Source organism: Hyla sarda, chromosome 10, assembly GCF_029499605.1.
Source record: "Hyla sarda isolate aHylSar1 chromosome 10, aHylSar1.hap1, whole genome shotgun sequence".
Lineage (NCBI taxonomy): Eukaryota > Metazoa > Chordata > Amphibia > Anura > Hylidae > Hyla > Hyla sarda.
This window is the reverse complement of record NC_079198.1, coordinates 34,489,606-34,503,339: the sequence shown is the minus strand read 5'-3', so window position 1 is coordinate 34,503,339 and position 13,734 is coordinate 34,489,606. Positions and strand designations below refer to the sequence as shown.

At 42.4% G+C, this 13,734-nt stretch overlaps 1 protein-coding gene across 1 annotated transcript in view; it reads left to right on the top strand.

Annotated features, from left to right (window-relative positions):
• Nucleotides 1–13,734, top strand: part of TECTA (tectorin alpha) — a 271,389-nt gene that overhangs the window by 217,987 nt on the left and 39,668 nt on the right. The window contains exons 19-21 of the mRNA XM_056544773.1: nt 773–975; nt 2,638–2,801; nt 6,250–6,498. Of these exons, the coding sequence (XP_056400748.1) occupies nt 773–975; nt 2,638–2,801; nt 6,250–6,498 (616 nt within the window). The remainder of the gene's footprint in view (nt 1–772; nt 976–2,637; nt 2,802–6,249; nt 6,499–13,734) is intronic.

Sequence of the window (13,734 nt, the reverse complement as noted above, 5' to 3'; positions counted from 1 at the left end):
ACATAAAGTTCAATGTAAAGTGCAAATGAAAATCATCCTAACCTGCCCAAAGTTGTAGATGTACAGTATTTACCAACCAGAGTAGTGAAACACGTATGTTTCACTAATACTTTTTCAGAGGTTGGTGAGACATTTACACCAAATAAATGGAAACATATATACCAAATAAATGACTCAGACATATACAGCTGTATGCCCATGCCATGTACTACTGATTTGGCACACATTGTGTGGAAAAAAATCTAAGGATATGGCCAGGTATATGTTCAGGACGTAAGGGCTCATTTAATATATCATAAATGTTGTGTCTTTATAAATGTTATTGTTGCACATTAAGGCTGGATTCATACAGTATTTTGGACAATACAAAGAGTAAAATCAAAGATTTTCTGTGTTTTGGACCCACTTTTGGTTTTGGCTAAAAAGACTAATCAAAATACTCAACAACATACTTTGTGTACTCAGCCTTACAGGGACTCTCTGGTTGTCTGGTGATGTTTAGTTTTTTGTTTTTTTTAACATCTCAGAACATATTAAAAAAAAAAAAACATCTTTACAGTGTACTACAGTTCCAAATCTTGCTTTATGCCATGCTGGTCTCTATATCCTGCTTCCTCTTGACAAGGGGCATGTGACTGCTGTAGTCAGTGATTCACTGGAGCGATCACATGGCTTGTGTCAAGAGGCAGCAGCAAGTCGGGACTGATGGCAGAAACTAGATTACCCTTTAAATATCCATGCCTTATGGTTAGTTTTCTATGTCCTTTCATAGACACCCATGACATAATCGATGCTGAAGTTACCTGTAAAGCTGCTCAAATGGAAGTATCAATATCAAAATGCAAACTGTTTCAGCTCGGTTTTGAGAGGGAAGGCGTACGGATTAATGATAGACACTGCCCTGGCATTGAGGGAGAAGATTTCATCTCTTTCCAAATAAACAACACAAAAGGCAACTGTGGTAATATTGTGCAGGTACATTAATATATGGTTTTGTACATATACTTCAAATGAAAATATCAAGTGTACAGCATTTGCTGAAGAGAAAAGATATGAAAGGAAAGAGATTTATTATGGAAAACTTCATCCTCCCTCTGACTTCTTCACAGCTTTGGGAAAATGCACTGGGCAAGCATGGTAAAGGGCAATCGCTTGCATATGATCACAAACAGAAATATATTACCAGGCATAGCCTACAGAAAAGAGCAGAGTTACATAGTTACATACATATGTTGTATCTAGAAAAGAAAAGAAATCTTTATTACTACATTTGCACATCCCCTTTAATATAATGGTTAGTAAGGAAAAAAAAGATTTCTGTTTGAGAATCAACCAAATTACCGTGTTTGCCAACATGCAGGAACCCATGGTAACTGACAGCTTGTTAAAAAACACAACACAATAGCAGATGTTATATGCTTTTTACACTACAATAAAGGTGCATAAAGTATCCCTTTTTGTTAGCAGATTCTTGTCAGGGTTCAAATGCACACAGAGGTATTGAAAGACGAAATGTCTTTATTCAAGCATTCCAAAAATGCTGCCTTTTTTTGGAAATAAAACAGATTTTAAGTCTTGCAAGTAAAGACACAATGGATTTTTACAAGCATTCCATGGATTTTTGGGGGGGAATCATGGTTTGTGTATGTGTAGGCCTGGCTGGTAGTAGCAGCAAGGGGGTAGACTGTGGTAGTTGTAGTCAGAGGACAACAGGAAGTGGTGGACAAGTGTAGTTGTAGTAGCCAGCGGACAGCAAGTAGGGGTAGACTGGTGGGAGTTCCTAAACTCATGCCCTGGCCGCAGCTTACTTTTTGTTGGCAGATGGCACGGTGCCACGTTTCCTGAATCTGGTAAGGTAAAAAATAATTTTCATCTGTGCTGATCTGACCAGCAGACCTCCGTCTGGTGCATTGGACAGATGATTTGGGCCTTATAGAGAGGTGCAGAATATGGTGACGACACACAGCCCTGGTTCTCATGTCCTGTCCAACACTACATTGTTATTATCAAACTTTTCCTTATCGTCCCTGCCATTCCTCTCAGCATGAACTTCTGTTCTCTGATTATGGGCTCTTTGTTTCCCCTCAGCATACTCACCATGATGCCTTACAGTATTATCACCATGCCTACCACCGCCATTCCCACTAGTGCTATGCCCATCCACTGCTATCACTTCCACCATTTCTGCAACACACTCAAAAGACTGACTATCCTCACGCAATTCCTCCCTGTGGCTAATGCTTCTGCTGAGGGAAGGGGCGGCGGGGGGGGGGGGGGGGGGGGGGGGGGTAAGTGATGATAGAGCCGACCATCTAGGAAGGACATTTCTGCTATGACAAGTGACTGTAGAGGATGGGGAATGAGACCTGGCTCAATAGCTCAATGTTATATTGTCAGACCTTGGCCTAAAATAAATATTTCATGTTCACTATAAATGCTTTTATTGTATGTTTATATTAACCTCATGGTCTAATAACACAGCCACATAGACCGCAACAGAGGACATACCGACTTGCATTCCATACATATATGTTTTTTTCCTGCTTTGGTGTGATTGTTCTAGTCATAGCAGAAAATGTCTTTCTGATCTGTTATTGTATTACCAAGTAGAATTGTGACTTGTGCATTAAATTACAGTCTAATGGCACCCATATCATGTACAAAAACACTGTCTGGATAGAGAGTGCAAACAACACCGGTAACATAATTACACGGGACCGAACGATCAATGTGGAATTCTCATGTGCGTATGAATTAGACATCAAGATCTCTTTGGACTCTGTTATACGACCTATGCTTAGGTAACTTTTTATACCATATTTACTCTATATCAATATATGTTAATGTGACTTTTCTTGTTAAGGCCGGGTTCACACTTCGTAAAATTTCACGTTTTGTGATCCTGTGCTTAAATATATGTTTTTTTACTATATATCTTAAAACATGTCTTAGTGCCCAGAAATGAATGCTGACATTTGATTGATAATTGTAAGTAATAAAGCAATAAGCCATTGACCTTCTTAGGGCCACCTAGCCTTGGCCGTGGCTCTGCTATAGTCCACTCTCTTAACCCCTTAAGGATGAAGGGCATACAGGTACGCCCTTGCATCCTGGTACTGAAGGACCACGGGCGTACCTGTACGCCATGGTTCCGTTACCATAGTTTGAAGCATGTTCACGAGCTGAGCATGCTTCAGCGGAGCTGTTTGGGACATCCGTGGTGAAATCGCGGGTCCTGATCAGCTGAGTGGATGGCGGAAGGGCCCTTACCTGCCTCCTCGCTGTCCGATCAGTGCTCTGATGTCACAGCCAGGCTCTGCAGGCTAGAGCCGCAGAACACCGATAATACTGATCAATGCTGAGCCAAAGCTCAGCATTGAATAGTGTATGCAGTTGCAAGATTGCATGTTATAGCCCCCTATGGGGACAAAGAAAAAAGGTAATAAAAGGGAATTAACCCCTTCCCTAATAAAAGTTTGAATCTACCTCCCATTTTTTTAAAGGGGTACTCCGCTGGAAAAAAATTTATTTTTTAAATCAACTGGTGCCAGAAAGTTAAACAGATTTGTAAATTACTTCTATTAAAAATCTTAATCCTTTCTGACGCTCTCTGCTGACCCTCTGTCAATTTTAGGAACTGTCCAAAGTAGGAGCAAATCCCCATAACAAACCTCTCCTGCTCTGGACAGTTCCTGATATGGAGAGAGGTGTCAGCAGAAAGCACTGTAGTCAGACAGAAAGAAAATTCAAAAAGGAAAATAACTTCCTGTGGAGCATACAGCAGCTGATAAGTACTGGAAGGATTAAGATTTTTTAATAGAACTAATATACAAATCTAGTATGCAAATTTAACCACACCTCAAGAATATCACCCTACTGGGTACACAATGAATAAAAAATGAGACAGATGGTTTCTGAAATAAATGCAAATTTTTATAAAAAACTGAAATATCAATATAAAATAGTATTTAAAAGATCAGAGCATTAGTAATAGTAAACTGTCATTGGGCCCTAATGACAGATAGATGTTGAAGCAACTACCTAAACAATTCTAGGATAGTCCATGAATATTGTTCCGAATTGGACCGTTAGTCCGGCAAAAAAACAAATACAGTAGATGTTTCAATGATGGCACAATTGTTAGAGTGGCATTAGATGGATTCGCTCACAGTTTGTATAGAATGAATGGAACAGTCTCACCCTAGCTGTAACTCAGTAGTCGCCTACTCAGTAGAGCATACTCGCCTACTGAAGAAGGGGTCGATTTGAGCACCCTGAAACGCGTCTAGGCCGTTTCATCTGAACAGAGCGCTATACAAGCACTACCTTAATTACCAACAACATCTGAACTTTAGCCGGCACGGAAGTTCGCAACCCAAACCACCTGCTGCACTAACTACTGATCTCGCTCACCGAGCCTACCACAAGTCTGCTGCTTCTAGTGTGAGTCCGTTACCGACATCGGTGTTTGCTGACACCACGGCCCGCTTACGAGGGAGCTCCTTGCCGGAACCCTCCAGCTGCCAAGGCATTTACGCCGAGAACATCGCTGAGAATACAGCACTTGTTTCCATTGGCCCGCCGCAGTGCGGAACCAGCAGCCAGGGTGCGACTGTTCCATTCATTCTATACAAACTGTGAGTGAATCCATCTAATGCCACTTTAAAAATTGTGCCATCATTGAAACATCTACTGTATTTTTTTTTTGCCGGACTAACGGTCCAATTCGGAACAATATCCATGGACTATCCTAGAATTGTTTAGGTAGTTGCTTCAACATTAGGGCCCAATGACAGTTTACTATTACTAATGCTCTGATCTTTTAACTACTATTTTATAATGATATTTCTGTTTTTTATTAAAATTAGCATTTTTTCAGAAACCATCTGTCTCATTTTTTATTCATTGTGTACCCAGTAGGGTGATATTCTTGAGGTGTGGTCACATTTGCATACTTGATTTTTCATTATTTGATCGGTGGGGACCGATTTCTATCCACATTAACCTTGAATATCCCAGGCTGTGAGCTGCACACACAGTCTTTTTTTTTCCTTTTTTTTTTTTTCCTTTAATATACAAATCTGTTTAACTTTCTGTTAGCAGTTGATTAAATTTTTTGTTTCCAGTGGAGTACCCCTTTAAATTAAATAAAAAGATGAGGGTCATTTTTACTTAAAACTGCACTGCGTAGAAATGGAAGGTCCCAAAAGTAACACAATGGCGTTTGTTTGTTATTTCAATTTCACCCCACAAATATTAAATTTTTTTGTTAGGCGTAGATTTTGTTATCAAATGACAAAATTATAACACTTAAAATTGTTTCCATACATACAGACCCATGTAAGGGCTTGTTTTTTTTTTGCGTCACCAGTTGTACTTTGCAATGACATCAATGTCATTGCAAAGTACAACTGGTGACGCAAAAAACAAGCCCTTACATGGGTCTGTATGGAAACAATTTTAAGTGTTATAATTTTTAGAAAGGAAGGAGCAAAAACTAAAGTGCAAAAATTTTAATCAGCTTGGTCCGGGGTTAAGGGCGAAATCCAGTTTCCCATTAACAAGACAAAAACAACTAGTCAAAAACTGCACTGTGAGTTTTTAGTATATATTGCTTTCTGCTTTATGGTATGAACCTTCACCAAAGGACATTGATGACATGAAGGTGACAACAAATTATTCAATCGCTGGCATGTTCTACATGTTGTTTTATAAAATTTTAAAGGGTACCTCTCATCAAATAAACTTTTGATATATTAATAAATGTTGAATAACTTTACAATTGCATGTTATTAAAAAATATGCTTCTTTCTATTTAATTTTCCACTTTGAAGAAAAGACCACTAGGGGTCTCCCTACCAGTCCTAGCAGCAAGCATTTCAGACTCATGCTGGAGTCCTAAACACTACGAGCTGCCAGTCTGCTTTGTTCACAAAGAAGAACACTCAGAGCTGCCAGCCTGCTTTGTTCACAGCCTGTTTGGCTGTGAACAAAGCAGGCTTGCAGCTCTGAGTGTTTAGGACTCCAGCATGAGTCAGAAATGCTTGCTGACAGGACTGATCTGGAAAAATACAATAGAAAGAAGCATATTTTTCATTAACATGCTATTGGAAAGTTATTCAACATTCATTCATCTAAAATATATCAAAAGTTTATTTGATGAGAGGTACCCTTTAACAGTTTCAACATTTCAAACCAACAAATAACTTTGCTAATAAACAGAATATTTGACCTCATCTACTTTTGCAGTGTAATAAATCTGACAGTCCCCACTCAAGAAGGAAGTTTTACTACCAAAATGGCGCTGTATAAAAATGCATCATATAAGCATCCGTATCGTCAAGGGGAAGTGGTGCTTACAACTAGAGATGTCCTCTTTGTTGGTGTCTTTGTGGTTGGAGCAGACTCTACTCATCTGATATTGATATTAAATAAATGCTATGCAACTCCATCAAGAGACAGCAATGACAAGCTCCGTTACTTCATCATTGAAGGAGGGTCAGTATATGATGTACATGGAGTTTGATAAAACTATTTATAGAGCAATAATATGCAATAACCAGTATCTAAGTCACATAAAACCATAAAGGTATAGTTTTTTTAATAGATTTTTTTCCTTTAAAGGACTGTTCGCAGAAATTTATGAACAAAGCATAGGCAGAGCATGTACTCTACTGCTCCATTTGTTTGGGGGACAATTGTCTTTGGTTCTCAGAAACAGACTACTATAAATTAACTAGTTGTTTTGCATCTTGGGAAAGCCTCTTCAAGTGAAAGTAAATGTCATCTCAAATCAGAAAAATCAGTAAAAACAAAAACTGTTCAATAAAATGTTTGACAGTGTTAAAAAAAACATTCACATTTCTTACATGGAAAAATCCAAAAAATGATTGCATAATCTGTATCACTTTGAACATCCAAACTATTCAAATATTGGGCTTCATTTACTAAGTTAAAACTGACCAGTTTTTTTCTGGTTATTTTGCAACAGTGTGCGACAGTGTGTGCAAGGAAAATCCGACATTGCACTATGAAAAGCCAAAAAGGGTGTGGTCTGTCACAAAGGGTGTGTGGCCGGAACAAAAAGGGGTGTGGAATTTACTATTGAATTCACCTAAAATCCTGTGGATAAATGGCTTGAAATTTCCACCTAGAAAAAGCTGGTCAGAAAATTTTCCCGACATTCCTGAATCTGCAAGTCTGAAACAACATTTCCCAATGGAAAAAACCTGACACTCTTAGTAAATGAGGCCCATTATATTATCCCTTGTGATGAATTTTAAAAGAGATGACCTATGTCAACTTGGTTGTCTCCACAAAGAGACACATCACCTCTTAAGACCCATATCAAAAGCCTCTCCTAACCAGTCAGCCCCCTTCTCTTTACTGATGAGAAGTAAAAATCCTATAATAATTGTCCATGATTTATGTCTCAGGATTGTATCATGGTGCCCTTTTGGGATGTTCCTTCTGGTGTGCTGCGTGTGTCATCGTATTCTGCACCTCTCTACTACCGCATCTCTTCATTTGGGAAGGCTATGCAGCTTATTGACTCCTTGGTTGACATGGGTGTATAAGTCAGGAAAGATGGGCTCTCTCTTAGCATTATCAAAAAATCAGGGCATCAGGCTTTACTCCTGCAGAATTCTGGAGAGAGAAAATGGTCTGTGGGGGGGGGGAGGAAGCAGCTATTTTTAGAGAGGGCTTGTGATAGACTGCATCCTTATACACTTTTTATGCACTTGGGTTATTGAGAACATGTAGCTCTTTACAGAGGAGTTTTCATCCTGTTGGAGGAAATTTTGGGTCGTCTGGTAATCTATAGTCATGTTTGAAGGTTCTTTAACCTCTTAAGGACCAGGCACGTATGAGTACGTCCCTGCACCCTGGTTCTTAAGGACCAGGCACGTACTCATACGTCCGTGGGTATTTCGGTCCCCGCCGGGTGGGGTCCGGACCGGGGTGACTGCTGAAATCTATCAGCAGGCACCCCGCGCAAATGCCCAGGGGGGATCATCAGACCCACCCCCCCATGTCAGCGAAGTGAATTCACACTTGCGATTTGTGCGATTCCGGGTCATTACAGGTCTATGGTGACCCGGAATATAAGGGGAATCGCGGGTGTCTAAGACACCCACAATTCCAATGAAGAGATAGGAGTGAGGTGGCAGGGGTGCCACCCATCCTATCCCTGCTGTTGGTGGTCTAGACGCGACCACCAATAGCAGATCACGGGCGGGGGGGGGGGGTAAACTTTAGTTTTCCCCATCCTGCCCACCCACAATAGGCGGGGCAGGATGTGGAAATGACTGAGGACCGGCGCCGGAGTCCACTTACCGATCTGCGGAGGCTGCGGGCGATGAACGGCGTCGGAGATCGGCGGGCGGCGATGTCGTGCAGCAGGCTCCCTGGATCCGACGGAAGCCGGTAAGTTGCCTAGCAACATCTAGAGGGCTGCAGTCCAAAACCACTATATAGTGGTCTCTATACGGTAGCACTCCAGATGTTGTAAAACTACAACTCCCAGCATGCCCCGACAGCTGTTTGGGCATGCTGGGAGTTGTAGTTTTGCAACAGCTGGAGGGCTACAGTTTGAGACCACTATATGGTAGTCTCTGAACTATAGCCCTTCAGATCTTGCAAAACTACAACTCCTAGCATGCCCACACAACTGTTTGCTGTCTGGGCAAGCTGGGATTTGTAGTTTTGCAGCATCTGGAGGGCCACAGTTTGCAGTGGTATCTATACTGTAGCTCTCCAGATGTTGCAAAACTGCAAATCCCAGCATGCTGGGAGTTGTAGTTGCGATCCCTCCAGCTATTGCATAACTACATCTCCCAGCATGCCCTTCAGTGATCAGTACATGCTGGGAGTTGTAGTTTTGCAACAGTTGGAGGCACACTGGTTGGAAAATATTGAGTTAGATAACAGAACCTAACTGAAGGTTTTCCAACCAGTGTGCCTCCAGCTGTTGCAAAAGTACAACTCCCAGCCTGCATGGTCTGTCAGTACATGCTGGGTGTTGTAGTTTTGAAACAGCTGGAGGTTGTACAGGGTACATTTACACGGGCAGGCTTACAGTAAGTTTTCTGCTTCAAGTATGAGCTGCGGCAAATTTTTCGCCGCAGCGCTAACTCCTTGCAGGGAACTCACTGTAAACCTCTGCCAGTGTGAACGTACCCTAAAAACACTACACTACACTACACTAACACATAATAAAGGGTAAAACACTACACTGTCCCCCCCCCCCCAATAAAAATGAAAAACGTATTGTACGGCAGTGTTTCCAAAACAGAGCCTCCAGCTGTTGCAAAACAACAACTCCCAGCATTTCTGGACAGCCACTGACTGTCCAGGCATGCTGGGAGTTTAGCAACAGCTGGAGGCACCCTGTTTGGGAATCACTGGTGTAGAATACCCCTATGTCCACCCCTATGCAATCCCTAATTTAGTCCTCAAATGCGCATGGCACTCTCTCACTTCGGAGCCCTGTCATATTTCAAGGAAACAGTTTAGGACCACATATTGGGTATCTCCGTACTCGGGAGAAATTACACTAAAAATTTTGGGGGGCTTTTTCTCCTTTTACCCCTTATGAAAAGGAAAAGTTGGGGTCTACACCAGCCTGTTAGTGTAAAACAAATTTTTTTTACACTAACATGCTGGTGTTGCCCTTTATTTTTTATTTTCACAAGTGGTAAAAGGAAAAAAAGACCCCCAAAATTTGTAACGCAATTTCTCCTGAGTACGGAAATACCCCAGACGTGGGCGTAAAATGATCTGTGGACGCACAACAAAGCTCAAGAGTTAGAGCGCACTGTGTACATTTGAAGCCTAAATTGGTGATTTGCACGGGGTGGCTAATTTTACAGCGGTTCTGACATAAACGAAAAAAAAAAAAAAAAAATACCGACATGTGACCCCATTTTGGAAACTACACCCCTCACGGAATGTAACAAGGGGTATAGTGAGCCTTAACACCCCACAGGTGTTTGACAAATTTTTGTTAAAGTTGGATGGGAAAATGAAAAAAATTAATTTTTTTCACTAAAATGCTGGTTACCCTAAATTTTTCATTTTCACAAGGGAAAATAGGAAAAAGCCCCCCAAAATGTGTAACCCCATTCCTTCTGAGTAAGAAAATACCCCAAATGTGGATGTAAAGTGCTCGGCGGGTGAACTACAATGCTCAGAAGAGAGGGAGCGCTATTGGGATTTTGAAGAGAAAATGTGTCCGGAATTGAAGGCCACGTGTGTTTACAAAGTCCCCATAGTGCCAGAACAATAGACCCCCCAACATGTGACCCCATTTTGGAAACTACACCCCTCACGTAATGTAATAAGGGGTACAGGGAGCATTTACGCCCCACAGGTGTCTGGCAGATTTTGGAACAGTGGTCCATGAAAATGAAAAATGTAATTTTTCATTTGCTCAGCCCACTGTTCCAAAGATTTCTCAAATGCTAGTGGGATGTAAATACTCACTGCACCCCTTATTAAATTCTGTGAGGGGTGTAGTTTCCAAAATGGGGTCACGTGGGGGGTCCACTGTTCTGGCACCACGGGGGGCTTTGTAAACGCACATGGCCCCTGACGGCCATTCCAAACAAATTCACTTTTCAAAAGCTCAATGGCGCTCCTCCTCTTCTGAGCATTGTAGTTCGACCGCAGGGCACTTGATGTCCACACATGGGGTATTTCCATACTCAGAAGAAATGGATTACAAATTTTGGGGGGTATTTTCTGCTATTAACCCTTGCAAAAATGGGAAATTTGGGGGGGAAACACACATTTTAGTGAATTTTTTATTTTTTTTTACATATGCAAAAGTCGTGAAACCCCTGTGGGGTATTAAGGCTCAATTTTTTCCTTGTTACGTTCCTCAAGGGGTCTAGTTTCCAAAATGGTATGCCATGTGTTTTTTTTTTTTGGGCTGTTCTGGCACCATAGGGGCTTCCTAAATGCAACATGCCCCCCAACAAAAATTTGCTCTCAAAAAGCCAAATATGACTCCTTCTCTTCTGAGCATTGTAGTGCACTTCAGGTCCACTTATGGGGTACCTCCATACTCAGAAGAGATGGGGTTACAAATTTTGGGAGTATTTTCTGCTATTAACCCTTGAAAAAATTTGAAATTTGGGGGGAAACACACATTTTAGTGAAATTTTTATTTCTTTTATTACATATGCAAAAGTTGTGAAAAACCTGTGGGGTATTAAGGCTCACTTAATTCCTTGTTACGTTCCTCAAGGGGTCTAATTTACAAAATGGTATGCCATGTTTTTTTTTTTTTTGCTGTTCTGGCACCATAGGGGCTTCCTAAATGCAACATGCCCCCAAAAAACCATTTCAGAAAAAAATCCCCTTGTCGCTCCTTCGCTTCTGAGCCCTCTACTGCACCCGCCGAACTTTTTACATAGACATATGAGGTATGTGCTTACTCGAGAGAAATTGGGCTACAAATACAAGTATAAATTTCCTCCTTTTACCCCTTGTAAATATTCAAAAATTGGGTCTAAAAGAACATGCGAGTGTAAAAAATGAAGATTGTGAATTTTCTCCTTCACTTTGCTGCTATTCCTGTGGAACACCTAAAGGGCTAAAACGCTGACTGAATGTCATTTTGAATACTTTGGGGGGTGCAGTTTTTATAATGGGGTCTTTTATGGGGTATTTCTAATATGAAGACCCTTCAAATCCACTTCAAACCTGAACTGGTCCCTGAAAAATAGTGAGTTTGAAAATTTGGTGAAAAATTGGAAAATTGCTGCTGAAATTTGAAGCCCTCTGGTGTCTTCCAAAAGTAAAAACTTGTCAATTTTATGATGCAAACATAAAGTAGACATATTGTGCATATGAATTTAAAAAAAATATTTGGAATATCCTTTTTCCTTACAAGCAGAGAGCTTCAAAGTTAGAAAAATGCTAAATTTTTAAGTTTTTTCATCAAATATTGGGATTTTTCACCAAGAAAGGATGCAAGTTACCACAAACATTTACGACCATGTTAAAGTAGAATATGTCACGAAAAAACAATCTTGGAATCAGAATGAGAACTAAAAGCATTCCAGAGTTATTAATGTTTAAAGTGACAGTAGTCAGATGTTCAAAAAACGCTCTGGTCCTAAGGTGTAAAATGGCCGGGTCCTTAACTCCATGGGGACGAAGGGCGCATGCATACGCCCTCGCGTCCCGTCACTTAAGGACGGAGAGCGTATCCATACGCCCTCGGCGTTTCCGATCACTGCCGCTCGCCGGGCGGTGATCGGACGGGGATGACTGCTGATATCTATCAGCCGGCATCCCGTGGCAATGCCTAGGGGGGTCCTGAGACCCCCCCCCATATCGGCGATCACAGCAAATCGCAGGTCAATTCAGACCTGCGATTTGCCACAATCCGGGCAAATCGGGTCACTGGTGATCCGATCTCCCGGAAAATAAGACTGATTGGAGCTGTCAGACCCAGCTCCGACCAGCCTAAAGGATAGGAGCAAGGTGGCAGTGTTGCCACCCCCTCCTATCCCCTGCCATTGGTCGATCAGGCCGACCACCAATGGCAGGAGGGGGGCAGGGGGGTTAGAGTTCATTTCCCCCCGCTCTGCCCACCAATCGGAAGTCGGTACAGAGCGGGGGAACAGAGGTCGGTACAGAGCGGAGAGGGGGGAGCATGGTCCGGCTTACCCGGACCTTCGGAGGCGGCATCGGCGGCACAAGCAGGAGGAGTGGCGGCCGGAAAGTGCGGCTGAGAAGGCTGCAGTGAAGATCGCGATAAGTGATCTTCACTGTGGCCTTCTAAAAGCTGCAAAACTACAACTCCCAGCATGCCCACACAGCCAAAGGCTGTCTGGGCATGCTGGGAGTTGTAGTTTTGCAACATCTGGAGGGTCACAGTTTGGAGACCACTGTGTAGTGGTCTCTAAACTGTGGTCCTTCAGATGTTGCAAAACTACAACTTTCAGCATGCACTGGGCATACTGGGAGTTGTAGTTTTGCAACATCTTAAGTGGCACAGTTTGGAGACCACTATATGGTGGTCTCCAAACTGTAGCCCTCCAGATGTTGCAAAACTACAACTCCCAGCATGCCCAGACAGTCAGGGATGCTGGGTGTGTAGTTCTGCAATATCTGGCCCTTGAGATGTTGCAGAACTACAACTCCCAGCATGCCTGGACAGCCTGGGCATGTTTGGAGTTGTAGTTTTGCAACATCTGGAGGGCTACAGTTTGGAGGCCACTGTTCTTCCCCAGTTGTTGCATAACTACAACTCCTAGCATGCCCAGACTGTCCAGGCATGCTGGGAGTTGTAGTTCTGCAACATCTGAAGGGCCAGATATTGCAGAACTACACGACCAGCATCCCTGACTGTCTGTCCGTGCTGGGAATTGTAGTTTTGCAACAGCTGTAGGCACACTGGTTGGGAAACACTGAGCTAGAGTCTGTTTCCTAACTCAGTGATTCCAACCCGTGTGCTTCCAGCTGTTGCAAAACTACAACTCCCAGAGTGCACTGACAGACCGTACATGCTGGGAGTTGTAGTCTTGCAACAGCTGGAGGCACATGGGTTGGAATCACTGAGCTAGAGTCTGTTTTCTAACTCATTGGTTCCCCACCAGTGTGCCTACAGCTGTTGTAAAACTACAACTCCCAGCATGTACGGTCTGTCAGTACATTCTGGGAGTTGTCATTTTGCCACAGCTGAAGGTTTGGGGCGCCCCCCCCCCCCCATGTGAATGT